Here is a 16,036-nt window from a genome sequence, read left to right as displayed (position 1 = left end):
GAATTAAGTTTAATTTAATTAACTATACCATGTATACATAATTGTTTAAACAACATGAGACAAGACTTGTTTTCTGAGTACATTATGCCCTGTGCTGAGCACTTCAAACTGTTATTTTGAATATGCCTTCTGGCTTTTAAATTACCTGTAGACATTGCTTTGACCCAACATAAAACATGCTTGTCGTGTCCCACAAATTGGGGATAGTCTGTGCATGTTTCCCCCGCTTTGGTTCTTCCAGTGTCCCTGTTGTTAGGGTGCTAAGGTTCTGTGTAGCAGCCCTCTGAGATTGGTGGATACTGTGGAGTAGGGAGAGACTGTGCATGGCACCTTGCAGGGCGGCCCACAAACCTCACTCCACTCAGAGATGCCCAAGGTGGTTTCCCTGAGGTCCAGAATGGAGACAGTGTGGTATGGTGCTCTGACCCTTGACCTTAGCTGCACACTGGAGTCACCAGGGAGGTCTTAAGCAACACCCAAGCCTGGGCTCTACTTGTAGAGACTCTATCTTAATTAGGCAGAGTGGAGACCCAAACTGCACGTATTTAGGAGCTCTGATGGACAGCAGGATTGGGAACCACTGGTGCCGTGGAAACAGCTAGAAGCCTGTCTCTCATCTCTTACTGATCACCATGTAGTCACCATCCTCTGCGCCAGTAAAATGAGGAAGTTGAAGTAGAAAATGCTTCAAGTTTAGGACTAGCTCTACATGTTAAACTACTGGGAGAATGTGGGTTTAAACCATTCGTTTTCCCTCTCTCTCTTTTGAAATGGTTTATTTCCAAAATCACTTAGTATTTTTAAAATATTTTTTACTGCTTGATTTTTAGAGAGAGAGAGTGAGAGAGAGAGAGATGTTGATTTCTTATTCTGCTTATTTATACATTCATTGATAGATTCTTTTCTGTGCCCTGACCTGGGATCAAACCCACAACCTTGATGTATAGGGATGATGCTCTAACCAACTGAGCTACCTGGCCAGGGCCTTGAAACTTTTTGAAAATTTGTTTTTCAATAACAGTTAACATACAATATTATATTAGTTTCAGGTGTACAACCGAGTTCTTAGATATTTCTATACCTTATGAAGTGATAAATCTGTTACCCATCTGACACCATACATGGCCTCTCTTAATCCACATGTACTCCCAAGACAAGATAAAGCGGGGAAACCCTATAGATGGTGATTGGTGTTGTTTCTGGTAGGAAGGGCCCCTCATTCTTGTGGTTAGTGTGGCGGCGGTAACCTTGCAGATAAGCCCTTCCTGCAAGGCAGGCTCCATGAGCTTGTTCTCTTACAGCGTGTACTTGGCAGGGACACAGCCCTCCCAAATTAGTCAGAGCAGCTGTTCAGGAAGGAATCGCCTCCAAAGCACATGAAGAGAGCCACCAGAAAGCCACACCTCTGTGTCAGTGAGGGTGGCGTTCTCAGTAGACTGATGCAGGTCCCTGGCCTGTAGCAGTGTGAAAGCTGCTGCTTCCAGGAGGCGCTGACAGACTAGGGTGTGTCCAGAAGAGGGTAAACACCGTGGTTTCCTTTGTGGAATTCATGCCGTCGGAAGAACAATGTAAAGAACTGGGGTTGCCAAGCTTAGAGCTTCAAGAAGATTCAGGTTATAAGCACTTTTTTATATATTTAAGGGCTGTTATGAGACAGAGGACCCGACTTGTTCTGCATGGTCCCAAGGGAGAGAGGTAGGAGCAAAGGATAAAAGTTTTTAAGACTATGCATCTTAGTCACAACGGAATACGTATTTGAGTACACAGCTGTCTTACTAGGAAATTCCTAAAAGAAGGAGAAAGTCAAATGACCACCTGTCACATAGAAGAGTTGATTGACCATCAGTCACTGTGAGCACTGAATGATCATTGGCCAGCATTGCTGAAGAAGGGCTGGGAGACTGAAGACATTCTCAGTCCTTCCCTTTGTGACTATGTGAGTTGCAGAACCGTGAAGGTCCTCCCACAGAGCTGGTAAACACGACAGAGAGCAACACCTGCTCCTGCCTGCAGAAATGCTTTTTGTTTGGTTGAAGCGGCAGACCTCCTGGGAAGACTGCAGTGGGGAGAGATGTGTCAGAGGCGATGCTATTCAAAGTCAGTCCCGTTCCGTTTTGCTTTATGATACTTCCGGCAACCCGTGGATGGTGGGGAACTTGGATGTATCTAAGGCGGAACTCCACCCCCAGGCTCTATAGCTGCTGACTTGATGCCTAAGATTCCACTGAGGGGAAATATTGTCATATCTACCCATCAGGATAAATTTCTGTTGTTTGAGGACCTAATATGAGTGGGATTACTGTTTAAAGATTTGTAGGGTGAAGGAACCCTAGGCTGAAATTAAAGAGACATACCCTCAATCTGGTGTTTGTGTTCTTCGTTTTTTATAGGGAGATAGTTAGGACCAGGACTCCAGGCTCTGAAAATAGGAAGGCAGGATCCCAGTCTAGGAGGACTCAGAGGACTGGAGGAACAGTGTGATAGCCAAAAGCATAGGATTTGGTGTTTGATGGACTCAGTTTGACTTCAGGTCCTGCCACTTTGAAGCTGTGTGATCGCAGGCAAATGACTTGACCTCTCAGTGCCTCGGGTTCTTCCTGTGCCAAATGGACATAAAAATGGTTCTTGCCTCATCAGACTCTTGTGAGGGTTGTATCAGATACTGTACATGCAAGTATCCGAAATATACAAGTTATTGATTCCTGCCATTAAAGAGTTCACAGTCGAGATTTTACCATCTCAGTTCTTCATGGTGCTTCAAAATTTGCTTTCGGATTTCCCCCTTCATACACACACACACACACACACACATACACACACACACACACACACACACACACACACACAATCAGACCATCCTGGACGACTTCTGCATTCAGTCCAGTTGCCCATGGCTTTCCAAAAGACTGAGCTCCAAGATTGTACTCAAGACTGAGCCCATATTTGGTGACGTCAGGGTGACCTTTCCTTGGCAGTATTGCAAATTATAATTCTTTCTCTATCTCTGATTTTGTTTTGGGACTATTGTAAGCTATAACCATGGAGAGAGAAGCTACTGTTTCTTTCACATGTGTCATTCAAGAGGATAAAAAAGTCATTGAGGCACAAGGGATTTTCAACTGTAAATGCTAGCTGAATGGAGTTGTAATATAATAACCTTGGGCAACACAATGTGACTTGCAGCGGGCAGGTAGTGAAAGGCATAGAAAAGCCCTTTTTGCCTGACTCAATCTGGGTTCCCAGCTCATTTTCTTCTCCTCGCCCCCAATCCAACTCCCTAAGTGGTATGCATGCAAGATTGATCCATTTTCCTCAAATAACGACTGAGTTCTCCTGCGTCAGGATGATTATTTTTGCTCCTCCAATGCTCTCTCGGATCTCCTTCTTGGCACAAGCCGGCTCATTCCTTGAGGTATGGTTTTCTGATGCCCACCCCCTCAGCCTTTGAGTAATAACAGCCTCTTCCTCTTCTGGGCTCTCTTACCACCTGCCTCTGCTTCTCTTGGAAGCTCAGCTCATTCTATGGGATCTTAAGGACTTTTATGCACCTGCCAAGTCTAGGAGTCCAAGGTGCCTGTTGGGTGGAGATGCCCGTTTAGTGATGCAAATGCAGTGAGACTCTGATTTGGAGGGCCTAGTTCAGACTGTGGCTCAACCTCTCCCTTGACATTGGACCTGAGCATTACTAAGCCTCGTGTCACTCAAGGAAAGCCTACAAATAATAAAACCCCTGGGGTAGGATTGCAGTGAAATTTGCATAAGATGAGCCATGATTTGCTTATTTAGCACAGTCATTGGCACATAATAAACACTCAGTAAAGGTCAGCTGTTTTTATTACAGGTCCATGCTTTAAAGGCATTTTCTCCTAGATATTTTTGGTACTGTCGTAATGAAATAGTTCAGCAGAAAAAAAGCAAGCAGACGGCCTGACCCCCCAAAGACTCTGAGCTCTTCCAAGTTCCAATCTTTTGTCATTTAAAAGTTGTGGTAGGCAATGGGAAAAGAAATCTCATAAGGAGATTGGTTTGACCTTTGCTATACCTGCATAGGGAGCACTAGGAAAGTGAGTGCGTTGGGAGTAGAATAAGCCACGCCCACTGGTTTGAGCTGCACTTCAGCTTGTTGAGACCTGGACATAGCTGAAGCTCCTGATGGACTTCAAGAGCCCCTGGGAACACATTTTGTCCTGAGGCCACAAGGTTAGGCATTCAAAACTCTGCAGACTCGGTTATTTTGGGTCCTTTATGCAAGTAACAAAATAGCAGAAAGAGCTCTGTCTTCCGATCCCAGAGCTTCCGCCCAGTGGATGCATTTATGTCCTTGCCAAGATATTACGCTCTCTGCAATTCAGTTTTCTCATTGTCCGATATGCAATTTGGCTTTCACATTGCCCGATTATGCAATTCAGTTTTCTCATCTGTCTGATAAGGGCTGTTGTCACTTGCTGGCTACTATGGTAATTTTTAGCTTATCAGCATTCTACCCATGTTATTATTGCTTTACTATTTGTCTTTAAATACACTTATACTCTAAAATATATTTGTAAAGGCAGTCCTGTGTCATGATCTTAAATGCAAGACTATGTGGAAATGATATAAAAATAAATGCAATGGAAACAAAAAAAGAATTGTTACTTGTATAAATTATTATTTAAATTTAACTTGAACCGATTGCTTACCCAAGTCTCTGAGCCCGAAGCCTGCTCTCTGCTTGTTAGGGATGCGAGGCATGTTAAAGCCAGAGTCACTTTAAGCAGAAAGATCATCTTGATAAGGTATATAAATATCTACTCATTATGTTTTACAGCTGAAACTAATATATGTCAACTATAACTAAAAAATAAATTTTAAAAAGAATCATAAGATTGAAAAATAAAATAAAATTATTAGAAAGAGTGAAAGAAATATTGAATTCTCTTACTGAGAGTCAAATTATTTAATTCTATGCCTATGGGTTGGCATATCACCTATATGGAACGCATCCCAAGTTTGGGAAATCCTGGGTCTCCTAGAGTCAGTAGTCTATTCCAGTTGGTAATGAATCTAAAGACAAAGAAAATACCAAAGGCATTGCCTTTTGAGTAATGTAACTTCCTGATAACTTAGTATGTATGCTCACTGTTTATAGACAATTCAATTAGTTTTTATTGGCTCATTGTACCCAAACATTCTATTTTTTTCATCACATAAAGAACACTTGAATATATTACTTGTGCATCTCTTTACACATTTTTTTTTGCCTTCTTATATTCACGATTCATCACTGTTTCTCATTTCTTCTCCATCAATGTCACGAGAACCAATAAACATCCCATCATCCTCTTTGCTAACCTACACTGTTAGCATGCATTTCAGCCTTCCATTCTGCTTCTGTGGGGAGCATTGCTCAGTGCCTTATACTTTTTAGTTCTGGCCCTTCCCACTCTCCTGTGCTTTCCCTTTACTGCCACCTACATCTCTGGGTCAAAGCTATTCCTCAGGGATGAGTTCAGTAACCGGATATCCTCATATTCAGGAAATGTCATCGTCCCCTGTGCATAGAATCACCAGAGAACACCTTCTATTCAATACAAATGCAAATTGCTACTCTCCCTGCTTCACCTCTGCCCTCTCACATCAGAGCTCTGATGTGGATCCTGGTAATCCGTATTCGGTATGGTACCCCAGCCATTTCTGATACACATTGTCTCTGGACCACTTTGTGAAAGATGACTTAGCTACTGATTATTTCCCCACAACTAACTCCTCCTCCTCCTCCTCCTCCTCCTCCTCCTCCTCCTCCTCCTCCTCCTTCTCCTCTTCCTCCTCCTCCTCCTCCTCCTCTTTTTTTCCTCCTTCTTCTCCTGGAACACAGGTAATGGTAAGTGAATTTCATCAGCTGTTAATATGAAACTTCATCACAAAACTCTTCTCATCACACAAATGATTTCCCCATTTCCTCACGGACAGAGTTTCAGGTTTGGGAGGCGGAATGCCTGACTTACAGCACTGCATCCAACACTACCCATCAATCAATTCATGCCCTGACATTGACCTGCTTCCTCTTCGAAAATCAAAATTATACTCTGTACCCTCCTTCCTCCAGATTTGTGTTGAAGATTAAAGATATACAAACGCTTCATAAATCACAGAGAATTTTCACACAACTATTAAAATAAGGCACTGTATTTAGAAACCGCTTAGGTTAAAGAATTGGAGCTTCTTTTTTAATGATGTTTTTTGCATCAGGGATTTTGAGCAACACTGCCAATGTTTCTGATCAAGCATATGTTTGAGGAGAGGCAGCTGTGATCTCACTGCATTTTAAGTTATGGCATCTCAGCCCCTCCTTATTTGATCCTACATTTAACAGTTTTGCAATGTAATTTCACAGATTCAGAAATTGAGGTTTTTCGGATTCTTTAATACAAATCCAAAAATCACACCCCCCTGTGTTTCCAGCGAAACCTCTTTCCCCACACACAGAATATAAAGTATCAGATACTAACAATAGAATATTAAAAGCCAAATTTGAAGCAATTACCCACAGCTTTGGAGAACAGTCCCACACACAGCTGGTACCCAACCAGAAGGTCGACATCTGTCACCCACCATCTCTGCTACTCACACAATCAGAATGTCAGGGCTGCAAAGGATCTTATAGGTAATCCTCCTCCTCATTTAAAAAATGAAAACCTGAGGCACAGGAAAGGGCCTAAGTCATCAGAGCCACGCAAGGAGGAAGGTTGGAACCCCCCCTCTCTCCTCTGGTTGAATGCGAGTACATTGTCGCACTCAGCTGCTTCCTTTGCTGAGTTAGCAGGTTGGCCTTGTAGTTGGAAGTGAAAGTTGGATGCATCGAGAGTGATTGATCTACTGTACTGGAGAGAGGCCTCTTGAGGTGCAGTGTATTGGGCCATAATTTTGTATCTTGAATGAAGACCTAAAAGGCCGATGACATTAAACTGTTAAGTGATAACAATTAGATTAGTACAATAGTGTAAACTGAGAATGACACCTGCCAGCCCGGGCCCAAGATCACTCTTGTCATTTTTCTCAAGCCCCCATTTGCCTTGGGAGGGAGTTGGCTGTGAGTTCTCCATGGGGTGGGAGGCTGGGCTGTTGTCCCTTCTCCATGACTACTCTCTTGGGCAAGGGCTCTATCAGTGCATCCTGAATACAACACCGTGACACCAGGCATCCATTCACAAGTCCACAGTAATCTTAATCTTTCTTTTATTTTTATAGATAGTGAAAAGCCTTCATTACATTTATTTTTGCTTGTTTATCAGGCATAAGCTTTAAAAAATATTATTGAATTCATTAGGGTTATATGGTTAATTACATTATATAGGTTTCAAGTGTACAGTTCTATAATACATCCTCTGTATATTGTATTGTGTGTTCATCACCCCCAGTCAAGTCTCCTTCTGTCACCATTTATTCCCACTTTACCCTCTTTGGCCTGCCTCCATGCCCTTTCCCTCTGGGGATCCCCATACTGTTGTCTGTGTCTGTCTTTATTCAACTCTCCGGCAAGATGTCGTGAAACAGCCAGTAACCCTTTGGAAACACATCTCCATGCTCCTCAACAGCTCTGGTGCCTTCCACACACCCAACTCTGTGGCTCTCCCAGCCCTGTCTTCTGTCCTCTCCCCCCATGCTTGGTTGTGTTTATTAACCCCGCTTTTTTCTCTGACTCTGTCCTCTCTAGTTTCCTCCTGCCTTTGCAGGGTTTTTTTTTTCTTTTCCTTTTCACCTAGCTTCCCTTGTTCTTCATCACAGAAAAGTGATGGTACATTACGTACCACTTGGCAAAACTTTTCCTTTAGTGGGCATGGCAGGGGGTTAGCCGGAGAGCCCAGTGTTAGCGTCTTATTCACACTTTGTTTCAATAAAAGGGGCGGCACATTGCGCTGTAGGTGGAATAGATGAATATGTTGCGCCCTGTATGTACTCCTTGTGCCCTGCAGCCCATCCTAGTGGGACAAGACGATGTTAAGAGACAGCAGCACCTGACCACTGAACTTAGCAGTGCTAGTTCTCAAGAGGATGAGTGACAATATATCACAGTGGTTGGGAACCTATGACTCGCAAGCCAGATGTGGCTCTTTTGATGGCTACATCTGGCTCGCAAATCTTTAATAAAAATAATAATAACGTTAAAAATATAAAACATTCTCATGTATTACAATCCATTCATTTTTTACCGCTCATGTTCATGGTTGCGGGTGGCTGGAGCCAATCACAGCTGTCCTCCGGGACAATACCAAATTTTTATTGGATAATGCGTAACATACATGGGTCGTTGTATGGCTCTCACGGAATTACATTTTAAAATATGTGGCGTTCATGGCTCTCTCAGTCAAAAAGGTTCCCAACCCCTGATATATCAGGACAGTTGAGAACACAGACTTTGGGCCCTGGTCGGGTAGCCCAGTTGGTTACAGTACTATCCTTATACACCAAGGTTGCAGGTTTGATCCCCGATCAGTACACACACAAAAATCAACCAACAAATGAATAAATAAGTGGAGCAACAAATCAAGGTTTCTCTCTCTCTTTCTGTTTTCCTTCCTCTCTTTCTCTCTCTCCCTTACTCACTCTCTTTCTTCCTCAAATAAACAAATAAGGAGCACAGAGACCTAAATGTAAGGTCTGAGCCTGCCATTTATTGGCTGAGGGAAGTTGGGCAAATTAAACTTTCTGAAACTCAGTTTCCTTGTCTATTAAAGAGATATAAAATACATGATTAATGCATCACAGGTGCTGCCCTAGAGGGTGGTGGTTCAATTGTTGATAATAATATTAAATAAGTGTTATACAAAGGGAGTTTGGTCAATGAGAAATGAGAAACCATCCCTTCCTTGCTTCCTTTCTAGTCATTCTTTTTCTTTCTTTTAATAGCTATGTTCAATGAATAATGAGATGGATAGAAATTGGGGGAGGGTATGTAAAGACAAGAGGCCACATCTTGAGTTATCTAGTGAATGTATATTTGAAAATGGCATGTGGGAAATATGGAGGAAGAAACGGATAACCAAGGATGCACCAAAAGCTGTGTTTGGAGCAAGTAGCAAACCCAGAAATAGTGAGATCTCGTTATTTAGGGAAGAAATCTTGCATATTCAGCTGCAATAAGAACAGTCTTCCAACTGGAGAAAAGAGAGATGACAGGGAGAAAGTGGCTGTCCTGGACTGATGGGCAACATTTCATTGTCTCTGAGCCAAGATGTATTACATCTCAGGGACTTAAAAGAACAGTGGCTAGGACCTCTGACTCGTGCTCTTTGGAGGACTGGGGAAATGATGGCAGCCTGGAGACCAGTAAATATTGACCTAGTTCTTAAAGAAATACTAAAACTAGACTCAGGAAACTATAGACTTAACCAAAAATCTGAGACAGTTATAATGGAAATTATTTGTGACCAGGAGGCAGTATTGTTCCACTAAAACTAAATCATGCCAAATAATTTCACTATCTGTTAGGACAGATTTATTTACTGCATAGCAGAGACATTTCAGCAAGGCATTGGATAGAGCCTTCCATGGGTGGGTCCATTCTCGGGCATGTTGAGGGTTACTTATTTGCTGTGAATGCAGTCTGTGGTGATGTACCTCAGTTCTCTGTTTTAACCCTGTCCTGATCAATCTTTTTATTTTTTATCTTGACCTAAAAGGCAGGTGACACTAGACAGAAAGATTGACATAGCAGTAAGTATCTGACCTTCTGATATGCTTGTAAAATCCTCAAAGTCTAGTTTGAGTCAGTGCTAGATAATCACATCTTGAATGTTGAAATTGTTATGATTTAGAATGATCTTAATGAACTAAAAGGATACCAAATCAATACCATGAAATTGAACTGAGACAAATGTCATGCCCTATATTTTGGCTCAAACAATATAAACTGCATGGATATGATTTAAAAAAAAAAAAAAAACCACAGAAATTGACCACTGTTTGAATAAAAAACATACAAGTTGGTGACAACCTCAATGTAAGCCAATAGCATATTACCATAATTAGAAATAAACTCAATGTTGACCATATCCATAGAAGTCAACTCAACTGGTGATGAAAAGGACATAAATATGTCTGGTTCACTGCATAGATGTATGCTTTTTCTTGGCACCCTATTTCAAGAGAGATCATAATAAAATGAGTATTGTGTTCAGAGGACACTGCTTATTATGGGGAGTATTCTGGAAACCATAATGTACAATGAATTATTAGAAAAATGAGTAGCCCGGAGAGAGAAAATTTGGAGGATATAATTAGTAGAGGAAAGAATTTTAAGTGGGTTTGGAGGGCATAGTAGTTCCACTGGGAAGATTTGGGCTGAACAGTAATAAACTCTTTCTAATAACAGTAACAAGCTCTTTTAGTAAAGTTGCTTAAAGACAATGTGTCCCGCTCAGTCACTGGGGAGCCTTAAGTAGGGGCTCACCAGCCACCTGTCTGCGTGGCACAGGGCTCTCCTGCTCTGGGAGGCCCTTTGGCGAGATCTTCTGTGACTTCCATTTCAACTCTGAGGTTCTGTGGTCTTCTCCCCTCTCCAGGGATGCAGTGGAGTGTGGTGGCCAATGGGAGAGTCAGTGCCACCCCCCAGCAACTTCTCCTTTGGTGGCTGTTCAGCCCAGTGACACTTAGTCCTCTGGGGCAGTGACTCAGAAGACAGCCATCCCTCCGAGAGAGGGCCAGGCCCTAAGCTGCTACTTGTGCGTGACTGCACCTGGTTTCTCTTCACTCGAGTGTTCCATCCGTTCGTCTGTCTGTCCGTGGGGGCAGGCACCCCATGACCACCTGGCTTTCCCTCCGGGATTCCAGCAGGCGGCGTTTGAGGAAGTCAGGGGAAAGGACGTCCCCCCTGTTCTCTGGGGGTTCTCTTCAGAGATCCCCTCCAGGAAGGGGTATTTTGCTTCCCAACACTCCTCCCTGGCATCTCGCCCTGGCCTCACACTGTCTTTTGTCCCCAGTCTGTCCCTTTACTGTGCCTGGTTGGTCTCTCTTATGTTCCAAACACGATCGCTTACTCTGTCCTATCTCAGCCACAAGTGTCTCAGCCACATGCCTTCTTTGTTCTGCCTGCTCACAGACATGGTCAAAACACATACCCCTTGTGCCTGTCTTGGTCAGAGTCATGTTCAAAAGCACACCTTTCTTGCTTGTCATGTCCGTCACAGCCACGTTCAGGCTGCTCCCTGTCTCATCTTGTCCTGTTCTGTGCCAGACTCTAGTTCGCTCACCTTCCTCCTGGTGTCCAGGCCGGAGCATGTGTCCTCTTGGTCAGCCCCCGTGTCAGTCACAGACCTCACCTGCTCTTCCTTATGTCTGGTGTCAGTCCTTCTCTTTGGGACACGCTCCATTCACTCACCATGGAAGAAACCGGGACAATGATCCACCTGAGGAAAACATTCTCCGCAGCAACCCTGGAGGGAAGCCGAAGACGGATAGCTCTCCGCCAGTGCCGTGACCTCAGCCCTTTCTGGTCCGAGATGTCTGCCTTGCTCTTGAATTAGAGCAGCCTCTTGTCCTAAGGAGCCTTGGGCAGGGCTGGCGGCATCGTGGTGTTTCTTAGAAGACTTTGGAATCTTTCCCTTGAGCCCGTGGCCAGGCCCACGGCACCAGTTTGGAACCCTGGATTCTGGCCGTGTGGCTCTCAAAGGAGAGAACGGTAGGGAGCTCACACTGCTGAGACCTGTCACTCACTGCAGCCCCTTGTAGAAGAGGCAGGACCACGCAGTGCCGAGGGCGGGAAAACAGTGCTCGACTTGAAGTCAGAGGACCCGAATTCCAGCTGTGGCTCTGCTCCTAATAGGCTATACAATCTTGATCCAACTCTTCTATCCCTGGACCTCACTGTCTACATCTGTCAGTTGAAGTTTGGACTAGGGGATCTCTCAGATTCCTCTCCATTTCTAGGACAACAGATGCAGCTACAGCTGTCTGCTACCTCGAAAAGCCATGGCCAGCCTACCTTTTGTCTGTTTCAAAGGAACTAGCCACCTCCTTTGGGCCGTCTACCCTTGACCTTGCCAGCTTTGCCCTTCACTGTCACCTGGATGTCTTTCATTTAAAGCTGAGTCCATGGCTCTTGCAAGCTGCCCCAGAATGAGTGCCACAAAGAAATAAACGCCACCACGTCCCAGAGCCATGGGAGGTTTTCACATTGATCTTGGCTGTGATTTGATAGCATCTCAGGACTTTGTCATACTCACTTTGTTCCCGCTGCTTAAGAGGTGTCAGATACCATTTCTGTTGATGTTTACTTTAGTCCTGGAATCGAACCAGACAGGAAAGAGACCTTATGATAAAGAAATAGAGATGACCCCCAAACCCTCCAAATGCAAAAAAAAATAAAAAATAAAAAATCGTTTTTGCCCTTTAAAGTCTTATTTGATTGGGGAGAAAGTCATGCCTTAAGGAAGGGAAACGCCTCCTAGAAGTGCCCCATAGAATTCCTGAGTCATCGAGAGAGACTGCACCATGCTAACGTGCTCCGTGTGAGGCAGAGACTCGCTGGTCCACAGAGCAGAGCTGATTGGGGGTCTATTCTCCTCGCACATGAAGAAAGTGTAGTTGGTCTTGCCTTGCATCTTGACTTTGCTTTTTAAGTCACTCTCCTCTGCCTCTACCAGATTGGGACTTGGGACCATTTTGAGGATGGTCCTTTTCTAATACAAAGGAGGGAGCAGTAAGGTTCTCAGTCCAAGGCTGTGAACCTGGCAGTCAGACCCAAACCATCTGCTCTGACGGCAGCCCACCGGCCCACCGCCTCTGTGAGCACGTGCACTGAATCAATGGCTGACTCACTGTGTGATGCTGAACTAATCGCCGGACCTCTCTGGGCTCTGAGAGAATCTCTCCAGTCCGTGTCACAAAGCTGTCGGGGCGATAAACTCTTGAAAACATTCTGTAAATCATGAAATGCCATTCTGTATGTTTACTATTACTTTGGATGCACCTGAGCTCTCCAGTACTAAGACTTTCTTCACCAAGACGTGAACCAGTTCAAAGAATGAGCTTTCTACATTGGAAAACAAACCCGAAGGAGCACCCTTCTGGGGCTCCACTCTTCCAAATCGCCCCTTCCTCATTTGGTTACCCTAGGTTGTGCAACCCGTACAACGTCACAGACTTGTACATCACAAACCCTCCATCCGATGGGATCTTGCTGTTCTCGAAATAAAGGAGTGGGTGGAGAGAGGCAGGACAAATTTGGGTAAGAATGAGCCGAACTTTATGTAACTTCCAAGTCACATGAAATAAATTCAATGCTTTAAAATTTTTTTTTCCATGAAAACATTTATTTGGAGAAAAAAGGAGTCATCAAAATTACCCCTATCCTATAAATTTAATATCTATATATATAAATTCTATGAAAAAAAACCCCAAACTCTCAAACACGGACCAGACCATAAATAAGCAGCTGACAAGAATGTTACATAAAGCATCTGCTAAAATACCGAACCAGATAACTTCTGCGACTTTTGCTAATCTGATAGTCTGTGTAAATGATTATTAATTATGGTCGAATGTTATTTTGCTAGCATCTTAGTTTTGTTTACATTTTTAATAAAGTAGAGACACAGGTGGGGTCACTGGTACAGGTCACAGTGAAATGAGTCTCCTTGTAATTAACATGTATAATATGTGTGTGCCCGTCATGTAGAACATGGAACTTACATAATTTCTTATACAATTTCAAATAATTGCAGATTTTAATGATGGTTGTATTTTTGGGTTTTATGAAATTGTAAGTGATATCTATGATTTATTTGAAGCTTAATCTTTGAAGGTACTAGGATCCTTGAGTCTCATTTGTTTCTATGGGAAGCACCCTTGACTTTATTTATTTTATTTTATTTTATTTGTTTCACCCTGGTCTTTATGATGATAGAATTTTTGATGAATTTTCCAGGAATGTGTTCTGGGAAAAACAGGAGCCTATCTAGACTTGTTTTCTTTTTCTTTTTTTCATTGATAAATTCTATTTATTGATAAACATTAATAAAGTACACATATGTTTATATTTGTGCATTCCGTACATGTTTATATGATACAAGTTTTACATTGAAGAAGAAACTCCAGTCTTAAAACTAGTAAGTGAATTTTGAAGCCACAGTAAAATGCCAAAGTCATACCCATGCCTGAGTTCCCTGGAGCACCTCTGTGACCCAGCCTAGCCCTCGGAAGCAGAGGGTGGTAAAAGATTCAGCCCAGGCCCTGGCCAGTTGGCTCAGTGGTAGAGCATTGACCCGGTGTGTAGAAGTCCCAGGTTCAATTCTTGGCCAGGGCACACAAGAGAATCACCTATCTGCTTCTCTCCGCTTCCCCCTCTCCTTCCTCTCTGTCTCTCTCTTCCCCTCCCACAACCAAGGCTCCATTGGAGCAAAGTTGGCCCTGGCACTGAGGATGGCTCCATGGTCTCCATCTCAGGTGCTAGAATGGCTTTAATTGCACAGTGCAATGGCCCAGATGGGCAGAGCATCGCCCCCTGGTGGGCATGCTGGGTGGATCCTGGTCAGGTGCATGCGGGAGTCTGTCTCTCTGCCTCCCCACTTCTCACTTCAGAAAAATACAAAAAAATAAAAATTAAAAATAAAAGATTCAGCCCAGCCACTGTCAGGGCACACGCCATATGAGCCACTTAGGGCAGCGTGGCAACTGCCTAGCCACAGGTTTCAGATTGAGGTTATTAAGTATGTGCCTCCCTGCTAAATGTTTTTTCGGTGTCATGAAATACCCAGGAGCCTGGAATCTAGTTTCCTGGCCCTGGAGCTGCTGGGGCGTTAGGCTTAGAGCTTATGTCAATGAAATTTCTGTCCCTTTACTTCTGAGTCTGGAACAGTGGGAAGACCCCATTGGCGGTTAGGGGCAGGGTACTTGTCCCAGCTCTCCTGCTTACCCCTTGGGGCTTCTGTCATCTCACATATAAAATGCAAAGGGTGGATAAGAATTAGGGTTTCAAATCAGAACCCTTCACACACAAATTTACCTGGGACCCCGTTGCACATGGGCCGGAAAGGAATGGAGTACAGGTGTATCTGGATGCTCAGTCTGCACATTATTCATTCCTGGAAGGAGCCTTCTTCGCAGCTTAAAATCCTAAGCAGCTGGACCAGGCACTCTCCTCTAGAAGTCTGTGACGGGGCTTGGGTTTCCCTCCTCCTTAGTTTTCCTAAAATATTCATAAGGTCTTCAGATCACAACTGGCCACTAATATTTACAAAACCTCTTCTTCCGTACCAACAAAAAAAAGTCTGATTTCCTGCAACTTCCATGCTAGAGTGACAGTTTGAGCCTGAACCCCCGCTGTGAAGCATCTGCTATGTCCAGCCAGAGAACTAGACCTCAGATACTCAGCCACCCTAGCCTGGGGCCACTGTTCTTGCTTTCTCACCAAATGGTTCTTCTTCACTTTGGGGCAGCCATTCTCCCAACCCATCCAACAAGAACCTTGCCTTGATTAAGTACTCGCTATGTGCTAGCTAGTTTTTATTTGTCACAGTTTGATTTTCTCAACAACACTTCGATGTTTACAGATTTTTTTTTCAGACATCTACCATGTGTCAGAGGTTAATTAATTAAAAATACTGACAAGGTCTCTCGTCTCTCTCTTATCTGGACCCGAAAGATAAACAAGTAGACGTATACACATGAATGAGACAGGTTTAGATGCTCACAGGTGCTATAAAGAAGGTGAAAACAGAGATGGGCTGTAGTGTGTACATTATCTGAGGTAGTCAGGGAATGGGGTCAGCCCCGTGACCTGGGACAAAGATGCTGGAGCAGTCAGATATGTGTGGATGGAAGGACTTGGATGTCACTGAAAGGGACCAGTGAACACAAGACCCTAAGGCAGAGATGAGCAGGCACACATGGCTGGTGCTTGGTAAACATGGGGAAAGTGGTAGGAGACGGCAACAAAGAAGTAAGTCAAGCTGATGAGAATCCAGTAGCATTAGAGGCTATTGATTAGTTACTTTTTATGTGCCAGGCTTGGTGGGAAGCGTTTTATATGAAACCCTACAGGTAAGTATCATTTTCCCGT

At 43.7% G+C, this 16,036-nt stretch overlaps 1 protein-coding gene across 7 annotated transcripts in view; it reads left to right on the top strand.

Annotated features, from left to right (window-relative positions):
* HTR4 (5-hydroxytryptamine receptor 4) overlaps nt 1–16,036 on the top strand; it is a 165,014-nt gene that overhangs the window by 125,947 nt on the left and 23,031 nt on the right. For 5 of the 7 annotated variants that reach the window (XM_066272938.1, XM_066272939.1, XM_066272940.1 and 2 more), the window contains one exon: nt 10,542–13,930. The exons of the other annotated variants lie outside the window; for them this stretch is intronic. In XM_066272938.1, coding sequence (XP_066129035.1) covers nt 10,542–10,632 — 91 coding nt within the window. In that variant the 3' untranslated portion in view covers nt 10,633–13,930. Of the gene's footprint in view, nt 1–10,541; nt 13,931–16,036 lie in introns of those variants that run through there. 7 annotated transcript variants of the gene reach the window in all.

The sequence above is a fragment of the Saccopteryx bilineata genome, chromosome 4 (genome assembly GCF_036850765.1).
Source record: "Saccopteryx bilineata isolate mSacBil1 chromosome 4, mSacBil1_pri_phased_curated, whole genome shotgun sequence".
Taxonomy (NCBI): domain Eukaryota; kingdom Metazoa; phylum Chordata; class Mammalia; order Chiroptera; family Emballonuridae; genus Saccopteryx; species Saccopteryx bilineata.
Note: the sequence above shows the minus strand (reverse complement) of the source record. Positions and strands in the feature narration are given on the sequence as shown.